General features: G+C 44.0%; 1 protein-coding gene across 1 annotated transcript; it reads right to left on the bottom strand.

Annotated features, from left to right (window-relative positions):
• Nucleotides 1-9,414: 9,414 nt before the first annotated feature.
• On the bottom strand, nucleotides 9,415-10,804 carry LOC101552730 (tubulin alpha-1C chain-like). The gene has a single exon (XM_012933448.2). The coding sequence runs from the start codon at nucleotides 10,787-10,789 to the stop codon at nucleotides 9,443-9,445; it is 1,347 nt and encodes a 448-aa protein (XP_012788902.2). The 5' UTR covers nucleotides 10,790-10,804; the 3' UTR covers nucleotides 9,415-9,442.
• Between the last annotated feature and the right edge of the window lie 726 nt (nucleotides 10,805-11,530).

Raw genomic sequence — 11,530 nt, forward strand, 5'->3', positions numbered from 1 at the left:
AGCAGTGATGGAAACAAAGCTACAGACGACCCTGGAACCCAGACGGCTGATGACCATGACACCCAAGCTGCTGGCGAATGTGATGTCGAAGCTGGTGCCGACAAGGACATCAGTGCCCAAGATGATGCGGACAGAGGCCTCCCAGAAAACCTGGAAGGGAAAAGTAAGTGTTCCCCCGCCTCCCCCTAGTTAATGATCTTCTTTAGGATAAAAGCACGGCAAGTGGATTTGAACTGTGAACTCACACCCGCCGCCCACAACACACGCACTTTTAGGAGAAATAAGCAATATTTGTAGGGAAGAAGCTCATGAGGTTAGTAGGGTGCTAGATATTTAATGGCTTTGAGTGGTAGGGCGTTTGGCTCCAGACGAGGTCTCTTCTCAGAGGACCAATCGGTCTGACCAAATGGATTGGAGGGGGCAACGATGTGCTACACCTTCAATAAATATCACTATAAATATGCCCTGTACCTTTGGTGTGTGGGCGCCATAAACAGCCATAAAACACCTGTGGCTGCCTCGAAGGTTGTCCGAGTAAAGGTAGCCCCGATGCTCGAGTTTCCAGAGATGCAGTGGCCAACGCCCGCCCCCCGCCCCCACTCCCATCCCCACCCCCGCCCCCACTCCCATCCCCACCCCCACTCCCACCCCAAACCCACACCCACCCCAGGGCCTTTCGAGCTTTCCTGCCCGGTGTGCAGCCAAGCGAGTAGGCTACCTCGGATTCCTCCCAGCCCGCCCCTGGGAGGCGAACACCGCTTGGCAGCATGCCCAGGTCTCTCACCGTGTCCTGGGGCGAGAGGAAGCCATTTTGAGTCCCCGCTGGGAGGCGGGAAGTCTCTTGAGGGCAGCGTCGAGCTGTGCGGGCCCGCGTGGGGTCCTGCCAATGCTAGGCACGACGTCGGCTGGTTCTGTGTCCTCAGGTTTTCCGGTGAAATGGGATCCAAGTCTAGGCAGCCCCACTCTTCGAAGTGTAGTGTCACAAGGGTAAGGAGGAAGTGAGGCTTGGGGATTGCCAGTCTAGAATCTGCAGTGCCTATGAACTTGGCAAGATGCCAGTGTCCGCTGGTGCTGAATGAAGGCTGCCAGGCGCGGGCGTTCAAATGCCTTTCAATTCGTTGTAATTACAAATTTGCTAAAGTGAAATGAAGCTGGGGATGAATGTGGAGAGCACCATTCATTTAATTAGATACCAAAGAGTGCTTACCTGGGGAACAAGTTTAGTTTTTCTTCTTTTGGGGCTTTTGGGCCACATGCGGCAGTGCTCATGCCCTGCCTGTGCTCGGAAGACCATGTGGAGTGCCAAGGATCGAACCTGGGTCAGCTGTGTGCCAGGCAAGCGCCCTACACACTGTACTATATCGCACGTCCCAGTTATCTTTTTTTGAACTACAAAGAGCACAAGGAGTTAGGGGGTTACTCTCCCACTCCCAGAGTATCAGCAGTCCTTGCCTTCCCTGCAAAAGTTAGTCTTGGGGCTGGAGAGGTAGTACAGTGCATAAGGTGCTTGTGTTATTTGGCTTACCTGAGTTCAATCCCCCCACACCCAATATGGTACCCTGAGCCTGCTAGGAGTGATCCCTGAGTGCAGAGACAGGAGTAAACCCCAAACCCATTTGGGAATGGTCAAAAGATCAAATAAATAAGTAGATAAATATATTTTAAAAATTTAAGACTTTCTTTTTCTAAGATCTCCCTATACTTAACATTCATTATATTATGTATGAAAAAAATTTAAGATTTTCTTTCTCTAAGATCTCCCTATACTTAGCATTCATTATGTTATGTATGAACATAGAAAAAAGTAAATAAAACCTCCCCAAACCAAACTCTAAACCTAGTCAGTGCTAAATAGAACCCTCTCATAGTATTAACCCTGACCCAAGCATTGACATAAACACACGAATTAACCCAATTTTTTCAGTTTTTGGGCCATACTTGTCAGTGCTCAGGGATTGCTCACGGAACCATATGGGATGCCTGGAATCAAACCCAGGTAGGCCGCATTCAAGGCAAGCACCCGACCCACTTTGCTCCAGCTCTCAAGGACCTTTTTATTTATTTTTTTCCTTTTTGGGCACACCTGGTGGTGCTCAGGGCTTAATTCTGGCTCTGAGCCCTAAGGTCACTCCTGGCTAGGCTTGAGGGACCTTATGGGCTGCTGGGGATTGAACCTGGGTCAGCCACGTGTAAAGAAAAACACCTTACCCATTGTACTATCTCTCTGGACCCCTAATTATCCCAAATTTAACAACTGCCCAATACTTTCATATGAACAGAAGAGCAACTAAAACCTCAGAAAACCAAACTTGCGTAACCCTAGTCAAGGCTTATCCTAATGCTAATCCTGTTATTATATTAACCCCCACCCTGGCATTGACATAAACCCACCAATTAGCCCACATTTAACAACTAACTGCCTAACACTTCAGTTGCCTTTATAACTTTAAACACATCAATAACTAACACATGAACCCTACGCAATCCATTATTCTAGCACTAATCCTAATCCTAATCCTAATCCTAACCTATACTAAAACTGACCTTTTTTTTTAACTTCCTTTATCATTTTATTTTTATGTTCTGTCTATCAAAAATACCATATTGACTTTGGCTGCAGAGATAGTACAGCAGATAGGGCGCTTACCTTGCATGTGGCCAACCCAGATTTATTTATTTATTTATTTTTAAATTTTTTATTGAGTCACCATGTGGAAATTTACAAAGTTTTCAGGTTTAAATCTCAGTTATACAATGCTCGAATACCCATCCCTTCACCAGTGCTCATATTCCACCACCAAGAATCCCAGTATAGCTCCACCCCGCCCCCTCACACCCCAAACCCCCCACGCCCCTAGCCCCCCCACCCTAAGCCCCCCCCGCCTGTGTAACTAATAAATTTCACTTTACTTTCACTTTGATTGCATACAATATTTCAACAAAACTCACTATTATTGTTTGGAGAGTCTCTCCCCTAAAGTCAGACCTGCTGAAAAGGAAGCATAAGGTAATTTGTTTTCCATTGCTGAGGATGAAGAGGTATGAGGTAGAGTGACCACACTTAGCGGCCTCTCGGTTTTGGGTTTCTGTATTTTAGTATTTTAGTAACTAAGTCCAGAGAGATATCTGCCAGAAGTTGCATCGTTGCCAACTTGTACGTCTCAGTTACATTATATTCCACATATGAGTGCAATCTTTCTATGTCTGTCTCTTTCTTTCTGACTCATTTCACTCAACATGATACTTTCCATGTTGATCCACTTATGTGCAAATTTCATGACTTCATGTTTCCTGACAGCTACATAGTATTCCATTGTGTAAATATACCAGAGTTTCTTTAGCCAATCATCTGTTTTCGGGCACTCTGGTTTTTTCCATATTGTGGCTATTGTGAACAGAGCGGCAATGAACATGGAAATGCAGATGTCATCTCTACTATACCTTTTTGCCTCTCCGGGATATATTCCCAGGAGTGGTATTGCTGGGTCAAATGGGAGCTCAATTTCTAACTTTTTGAGAATCGTCCATATTGTTTTCCAAAAGGGCTGAACCAGTCGGCATTCCCACCAGCAGTGAAGGAGAGTCCCTTTCTCCCCACATCCACGCCAACACCGGTTGCTTTTGTTTTTGGGGATGTGGGCCAGTCTCTGTGGTGTGAGATGATATCTCATTGTTGTTTTGCTAAAACTGACCTTTAATCATGAAAAAAAACTACAGATTTTCCTATTATAAAGATCTCCGTATATTTAGCTTCATTCTTAAGTATGAACAGAGCAAAAAAGCTAACACCTGACTTTAGCCTTAGGCTAAAGTTTGTCTTGTTTTTTACTTCTTTTCTTGGGAGGGCATTTGGGGGTACAACTAGTGGTGCTCAGGAGCTACTTCAGGTACATTGCTTGGGGGTTGCTCAGGAGACAATGTGGTTCTGGAATGAGACCTAGGCTGATAAAATAAGTTTGATAGGTAAATGCAGGAGGCAATTTAAAAAAAAATTTTATTAGAGCACCATGATAGCACAGTGGGTAGGGCATTTGCCTTCCACGCGGCTGACCCGAGTTCAATTCCTCTGCCCCTTTCAGAGAGCCCAGCAAGCTACTGAGAGTATCTCGCTCGCCCACACGGCAGAGCCTGGCAAACTACCCGTGTGCCCGCTCGAGCAAATCGATGAGCAACGGGATGACAGTGGTACAGTGATACAGTGATTTATAAAAAGTTGTTTAGGCATTTTCCTGATGTTTCAATTTGCCCGATGTACTAATCACATAATTGGTATGAATTTCCAACAATATTACCAGGTTCCCTCCCACACCCCAACCTGCATTCCTGATAGTCACATTTTATTTTTTTTTGTTTTGGGGCCACACTGTGTCGTGCTCAGGACTTACTCCTGGCTCTGATCTCAGGGATCACTCCTGGCATGTTTGGAGGACCATAGGCAGTGCTAGGGATTGAACATGGGTCTGGCACATGCAAGGCAAACTCCGCACCAGCTATACCCTCAGAGCCCAAGTTTGGTTATTGTAGTCATGCCTATAGTGTTGTTGGTCCTGTGGTTTAGAAATATACGTGTACCACACTTCTACACCACCAATGTGATGTGCCTGAGGCTTCAGCCTCCTGCCCTCTATTACCTTCTGTCCACCTCTTCTTACTTCCTCCCTTGACTTATTTTTTTCCTTCCCTGTCCTCATTTTTATAATCTAGGGCCCAGGATAATCTGGGTAGTCCCTCTTGATACCTTGCATTCCCTTGTCCTGTTATTCTACATGCCACAATAATTGAGATCATCCATGATTTGTTCTTCCTTATTTTAACATGACATCCCCTAGTATCATCCAAGTCACAGTAAATTACATTATCTTATCTTTCCCCACAGTTGAATCGTATTATATTGTCCACGTATAACATCACACCTTCATCATTCACTAATCTGTCATCAGATAGTTGTGTTGGAAGTATTAGTATTGTCAAAATGAACATCTTACCTAAATTATTATATATATATATTTTTCTTTTTTAATTTTTTTATTGAGTCACCATGTGGAAAGTTACAAAGTTTTCAGGTTTAAGTCTCAGTTATACAATGCTCGAACACCCATCACTTCACCAGTGCACACATTCCACCACCAAGAATCACAATATAGCTCCACCCCGCACCCCCACACCCCTAGCCCCCCCACGCCCTTAGTCCCCCCACCCTCAGCCACCCCGCCTGTGTAACTAATAAATTTCACTTTACTTTCACTTTGATTGCATTCAATATTTCAACAAAACTCACTATTATTGTTTGGAGAGTCTCTCCCCTAAAGTCAGACCTGCTGAAAATGAAGCATTAGATAATTTGTTTTCCATTGCTGAGGATGAAGAGGTATGAGGTAGAGTGACCACACTTAGCGGCCTCTCGGTTTTGGGTTTCTGTACTTTAGTATTTTAGTAACTAAGTCCAGAGAGATATCTGCCAGAAGTTGCATCATTGCCAACTTGTACTTCTCAGTTACATTATATTCCACATATGAGTGCAATCTTTCTATGTCTGTCTCTTTCTTTCTGAATCATTTCACTCAACATGATACTTTCCATGTTGATCCATTTATATGCAAATTTCATGACTTCATGTTTTCTGACGGCTACATAGTATTCCATTGTGTAGATATACCAGAGTTTCTTTAACCAGTCATCTGTTTTGGGGCACTCTGGTTTTTTCCAGATTCTGGCTATTGTAAACAGTGCTGCAATGAACATATAAATACAGATGCCATCCTACTATTCCTTTTTGCCTCTCCAGGACATATTCCCAGGAGTGGTATTGCTGTGTCGAATGGAAGCTCAATTTCTAATTTTTTGAGAATCGTCCATATTGTTTTCCAAAAGGGCTGAACCAGTCGGCATTCCCACCAGCAGTGAAGAAGAGTCCCTTTCTCCCCGCATCCATGCCAACACCGGTTGTTTTTGGTTTTTGGGATGTGGGCCAGTCTCTGTGGTGTGAGATGATATCTCATGGTTGTTTTGATCTGCATCTCCCTGATGATTAGTGATGTTGAACATTTTCTCATGTGCCTCTGAGCCATTCGGATTTCTTCTTTGGGAAAGTTTCTGTTCATTTCATCACCCCATTTTTTGATCGGGTTGGCAGTTTTCTTCTTGTGGAGTTCAACTAGTGCATTGTATATTCTTGTTATCAACCCTTTATCGGATGGGTACTGCGTAAATATCCTTTCCCATTCTGTAGATTGTCTTTGTACTTTGGTCACTGTTTCTCTTGAGGTGCAGAAGCTTCTTAGTTTGAGGTAGTCCCATTTATTTATCTCTGTTTTCACTTGCTTGGCCAGTGGCGTGTCAGCTTTGAAGATACCTTTGGCTTCAATACAATTCCCATCAAAATTCCAAGGACATTCTTCAAGGATATAGAATTGTCAATAATAAATGGTCTTTGTATTGAATCATAAGACACACTTAATAGCCAAAGTCATGCTGAGAGATAAGAAATTGGAAGGTATTCCACAAATGAGTGCAAGAGTCTATGCCTATCTATATAAACAAAACGTAGTATGAGTCTAATATCCAAGGACAGCAGAAACAAGGGCCAGGAAGACTGGTCCATTGTTGAAAGCATGTCACAAGAAATGAGGCAGTTAGGATAGGGAAGAGACCACCATGACAGTTATGCTTGAAAACGATCTCTCTGGATAAGAATTGAGTGCTGGGAGTAGGTAAAAGGTACTGACATAATGACATGTCAGTACCTGTATTACAAACCATAATTCGTAGAAGGGGAGAAAAGGGGAGAGAGGAGAAGTCCCTGTCATAGACGTGGACTGGAGTGGGAGTGAGGGATGGGAGTGGTTGCGGGGTGAGAGGGGAACTGGAGACATTGGTGGTGGGAAATGTACAATGGTGAAAGGATGGGTATTGAAACATCTTATGACCAAAACCCAATCATGAACAACTTTGTAACTGTGTATCTCATGGTGATTCAATAATTAAAAAAAAATAAATTGGGGGGCTGGAGCAATAGCACAGCATTTGCCTTGCACGCGGCCGACCCGGGTTCGATTCCCAGTATCCCATATGGTCCCCTGAGCACTGCCAGGAGTGATTTCTGAGTGCAGAGCAACTCCTGAGCAACCCCTGTGCATCGCCAGGTGTGACCCAAAAAGAAAAAAAAAGAAGAAAAAAGTAAATTGGGAGGTATCTTATTACCTAACTCTACTATGAAGCTATAGTAATCAAACATCATGACACTAGAATAAGTATAGACTCTGATTACTGGTTTAGAATCTAGTATCATAGAACCTAGATCTATGATCAACTAAAAAAGCTGGGTACAAGAAGCAGGGTAAAGATAGCCTCTCCAGAAAATGGTGCTGGGAAAACATGCTAATGTGTAAAATAATGAAACTTGATTCATTTCTCACACCTTACACAAAGGTCAGCTCAAAGTGGGTCGAAGACCTTGAGATCAAACCAGAATTCATAAAATATATTGAGGAAATATCAGCATAACGCTCCAAGATTCGGACGTCAAAGATATTTGCAAATATAATTCAAATGGCAAAGGCAACAGAAGCAAAAATAAATGGGACTGCATCAAAATTTAGTTTCTGTGTGTGTTGAAAGAAATATGGGCTAAAAATGGAAGAGAGCTGGAGAGATAGTACAGCATGTAGGGTGCTTCCCTTGCACATGACCAACTCAGGTTTGATACCTTGCATGCCGGATGGTCCCCTGAGGCACTTGAGCATTGATCTCTGAGTGAATAGAGGAATAAACCCTGAGCTCTATGGGATGTGGTGCAAAACCAAAAACAAAAAATGTCTCAGCTTTTGCATTCTCTCAGAAGGAGGAATTGCCAAAAAAGTCATTGAGATGATGGGGCTGGAGCAATAGCACAGCGGGTAGAGCATTTGCCTTGCATGCGGCCGACCCGGGTTCAATTGCCAACATCCCATTTGGTCCCCCGAGCACTGTCAGGAGTAATTCCTGAGTGCATGAGCCAGGAGTAACCCCTGTGCATCGCCGGGTGTGACCCAAAAAGCAAAAAAAAATTCATTGAGATGAGAAAAATTCCCTAGTTGCAGAGTTGCTAGAAAGTTAAAAGTTATTATTTATCCGATAAAATCTTGCTTAGCAGCTGGTTCTTCAAATGGTCATTAGTTCTGCCCCACCCAAGTGCTTATTACCCATTGTGTGGTTAGGCACTGTGTTTAATCTCAAGATTTTGGAGCGGGTGGGGAGGTGCACCAAGCAGTACTTGGGGAACTGCATCTGCAAGGGAACTGATCTGGATTCCTACTTGCAAAACGTGCTCCAGCACTTTGCACTATACACCCCACCCCAACTTCAAGATTAAAAAAAAACCGTTTTACTTTATAGTCTAGTTAATATTTCCCCTTACATTCATTTTTTTGTATATATTTGTGTATGGAACTGTATCAAGTATTGAGAGAAAAATGACTCATTATTAATTGTTCCATCTTCCTTCTCCCCTTCATCCTGGGAGATCTTTGCATTTCCACTACTGACATCTCTTGTATTTAGTGTCCTTTTATTATTTTTAATTCTTTTTGGCTTTTGGGCCACACTCAGCAGTGCTCATATTCCTGGCTCTCTGCTCACAGATCACTCCTGGAGAGGCTCAAGGTACCATATGGGGTGCCAGGGATTGAAACCTGAGTTGGCTATGCAAGGCAGGCACTCTACTCACTGTATTATGGTTCTGGCCTCTACTGTATCTTTCTTGTGATTTCTGAAGTCACACTAAAAGACAGAAATAGTAACTAGTAACTGATTTCATAAAGTACGGTGTTAGACCCACTTGTATGTGGTTTTTGTTCGCCTGTTTTTTGTTTGCAGTACTGATAACCGAACCTAGGTCTTCACCTAAATTCATGCAAGGCAAATGCTTCATTCCTTGTCCCCTTAAGTTTAATCTCCTGCCCCCTGTACCTGGTTTTTCTCTTCTTTTCTTTTCTTTTTTAAATTTATTTTATTGAATCACCAAGTGGAAAGTTACAAAGTTCTCAGGCTTATATCTCAGTTATACAATGCTCAAACACCCATCCCTTCACCAGTGCCCATATTCCACCACCAATAAAAACAAAAACAAACAAAAACAAAAACAAAAAAAACCAGTATACATCCCACCCCTCACCCCCCAAACCCCACCCCGTGCGTGACTGATAATTTCACTTCCTTTTCTCTTTACCTTTATTACATTCCAGATTAAAACACACAACTCACTATTGTTGGAGTTTCAAAACAGACTCACTATTTTTGTTGGAATTTATCCTCTTTTCTTTTCTTTTCTTTTCTTTTCTTTTCTTTTCTTTTCTTTTCTTTTCTTTTTTTTATAGAACTTAAAACCACACTTTTATTAACAGGTTAGAACAGGAGACAATAAGACAATTCCAAGAAGTGAGAGTGTAAAATTGCAACAAATAGATTAATACTCTTCACCCTCATCCTCTCCATCTGCACTATCTGCTCCGACCTCTTCATAATCCTTCTCCAGGGCGGCCATGTCCTCACGGGCCTCAGAGAACTCTCCCTCCTCCATGCCCTCACCCACGTACCAGTGCACAAAGGCACGCTTGGCGTACATCAGATCAAACTTGTGGTCCAGGCGGGCCCAGGCCTCAGCAATGGCCGTGGTGTTGCTCAGCATGCACACGGCCCGCTGGACTTTGGCCAGGTCCCCACCGGGAACCACAGTGGGAGGCTGGTAATTAATACCCACTTTGAAGCCAGTGGGACACCAATCCACAAACTGGATGCTGCGCTTGGTCTTGATGGTGGCAATGGCAGCATTGACATCTTTGGGAACCACGTCACCACGGTACAACAGGCAGCAAGCCATGTATTTACCATGGCGAGGGTCACATTTCACCATCTGGTTGGCTGGCTCAAAGCATGCATTGGTGATCTCTGCAACAGTAAGCTGTTCATGGTAGGCTTTCTCAGCAGAGATGACAGGGGCGTATGTGGCCAGAGGGAAGTGGATTCGGGGGTAGGGCACCAGGTTGGTCTGGAATTCGGTCAGATCGACATTCAGGGCCCCATCAAATCGGAGGGAAGCAGTGATGGAGGACACAATCTGGCTAATAAGGCGGTTCAGGTTAGTGTAGGTTGGGCGCTCAATATCAAGATTTCGACAACAGATGTCATAGATGGCCTCGTTGTCCACCATGAAGGCACAATCAGAGTGCTCCAGGGTGGTGTGGGTGGTGAGGATGGAGTTGTAGGGCTCCACCACAGCAGTGGACACCTGGGTAGCTGGGTAAATGGAGAACTCCAGCTTGGACTTCTTGCCGTAGTCGACGGAGAGGCGTTCCATCAGCAGGGAGGTGAACCCAGAACTGGTTCCCCCACCAAAGCTGTGGAACACCAAGAAGCCCTGAAGCCCCGTGCACTGGTCAGCTAGTTTCCGAATTCGGTCCAAGACGAGGTCAATGATCTCCTTGCCAATGGTGTAGTGGCCACGGGCATAGTTATTGGCAGCATCTTCCTTGCCTGTGATGAGCTGCTCAGGGTGGAAGAGCTGGCGGTAGGTGCCGGTGCGAATTTCATCAATGACTGTGGGCTCCAAGTCTACGAACACTGCTCTGGGCACATGCTTGCCAGCACCCGTTTCACTGAAGAAGGTGTTGAAGGAGTCATCTCCCCCAATGGTCTTGTCACTGGGCATCTGGCCATCGGGCTGGATGCCGTGTTCCAGGCAGTAGAGCTCCCAGCAGGCATTGCCAATCTGGACACCGGCCTGGCCCACATGGATGGAGATGCACTCACGCATGATAAGGACTTGCCGGGTTCCGGGACAGGAGAAGGCGAAAGATCGGAGTCGAGGGTCTCCCACTAGCAGACTGCCAAGGAGTCAGGGGGAGAAGCAGTCTTCTTTTCTTTTCTTTTCTTTTCTTTTCTTTTCTTTTCTTTTCTTTTCTTTTCTTTTCTTTTCTTTTCTTTTCTTTTCTTTTCTTTCCTTTCCTTTCCTTTCCTTTCCTTTTCTTTTCTTTTCTTTTCTTTTCTTTTCTTTTCTTTTCTTTTCTTTTCTTTTCTTTTCTTTTCTTTTCTTTTCTTCCCACTCAGTGCCACTTCCCACTCAGTGTTCAGGATACCATGCAGTGCTAGGACCCTAAAATCCAGAATATAATGCTAAGGGATGTGTTTCCAAAAGAAAAAGAAAGTAAGATTTAAAATAAACATTTACTTGGAGGAGATAGTTCACTTTACATAGGGTGCCTTTTTTAAATTCAAATACATTCATTTTTGGATTCCTTTAGGGCTGTTCCAAGTAAGTGCTTTTTGTGAAGATTAGGTGGAATATAGTCTAACAGCTTCAGTGTCATGCCTAGCATATTTGCACGAACATAGTAAATGTCAGTGATTAATCAAATTGTATTATATATACCCTTCATATCACCCCATGATGTTAGATGTACTCATATAGTCTAGCCATAATCATTGGATTCTGGGACTGGAGAGATAGTACAGTCGGTAGGGCACTTCCTTTGCATGCAGCCAATCTGGGTGTGAT

The sequence above is a fragment of the Sorex araneus genome, chromosome X, assembly GCF_027595985.1.
Source record: "Sorex araneus isolate mSorAra2 chromosome X, mSorAra2.pri, whole genome shotgun sequence".
NCBI classification, from domain to species: domain Eukaryota; kingdom Metazoa; phylum Chordata; class Mammalia; order Eulipotyphla; family Soricidae; genus Sorex; species Sorex araneus.

Coding starts and splice junctions, on each gene's coding strand:
- LOC101552730 (XM_012933448.2), bottom strand. CDS start 10,789: ATGCGTGAGTGCATCTCCATCCATGTGGGCCAGGCCGGTGTCCAGATT.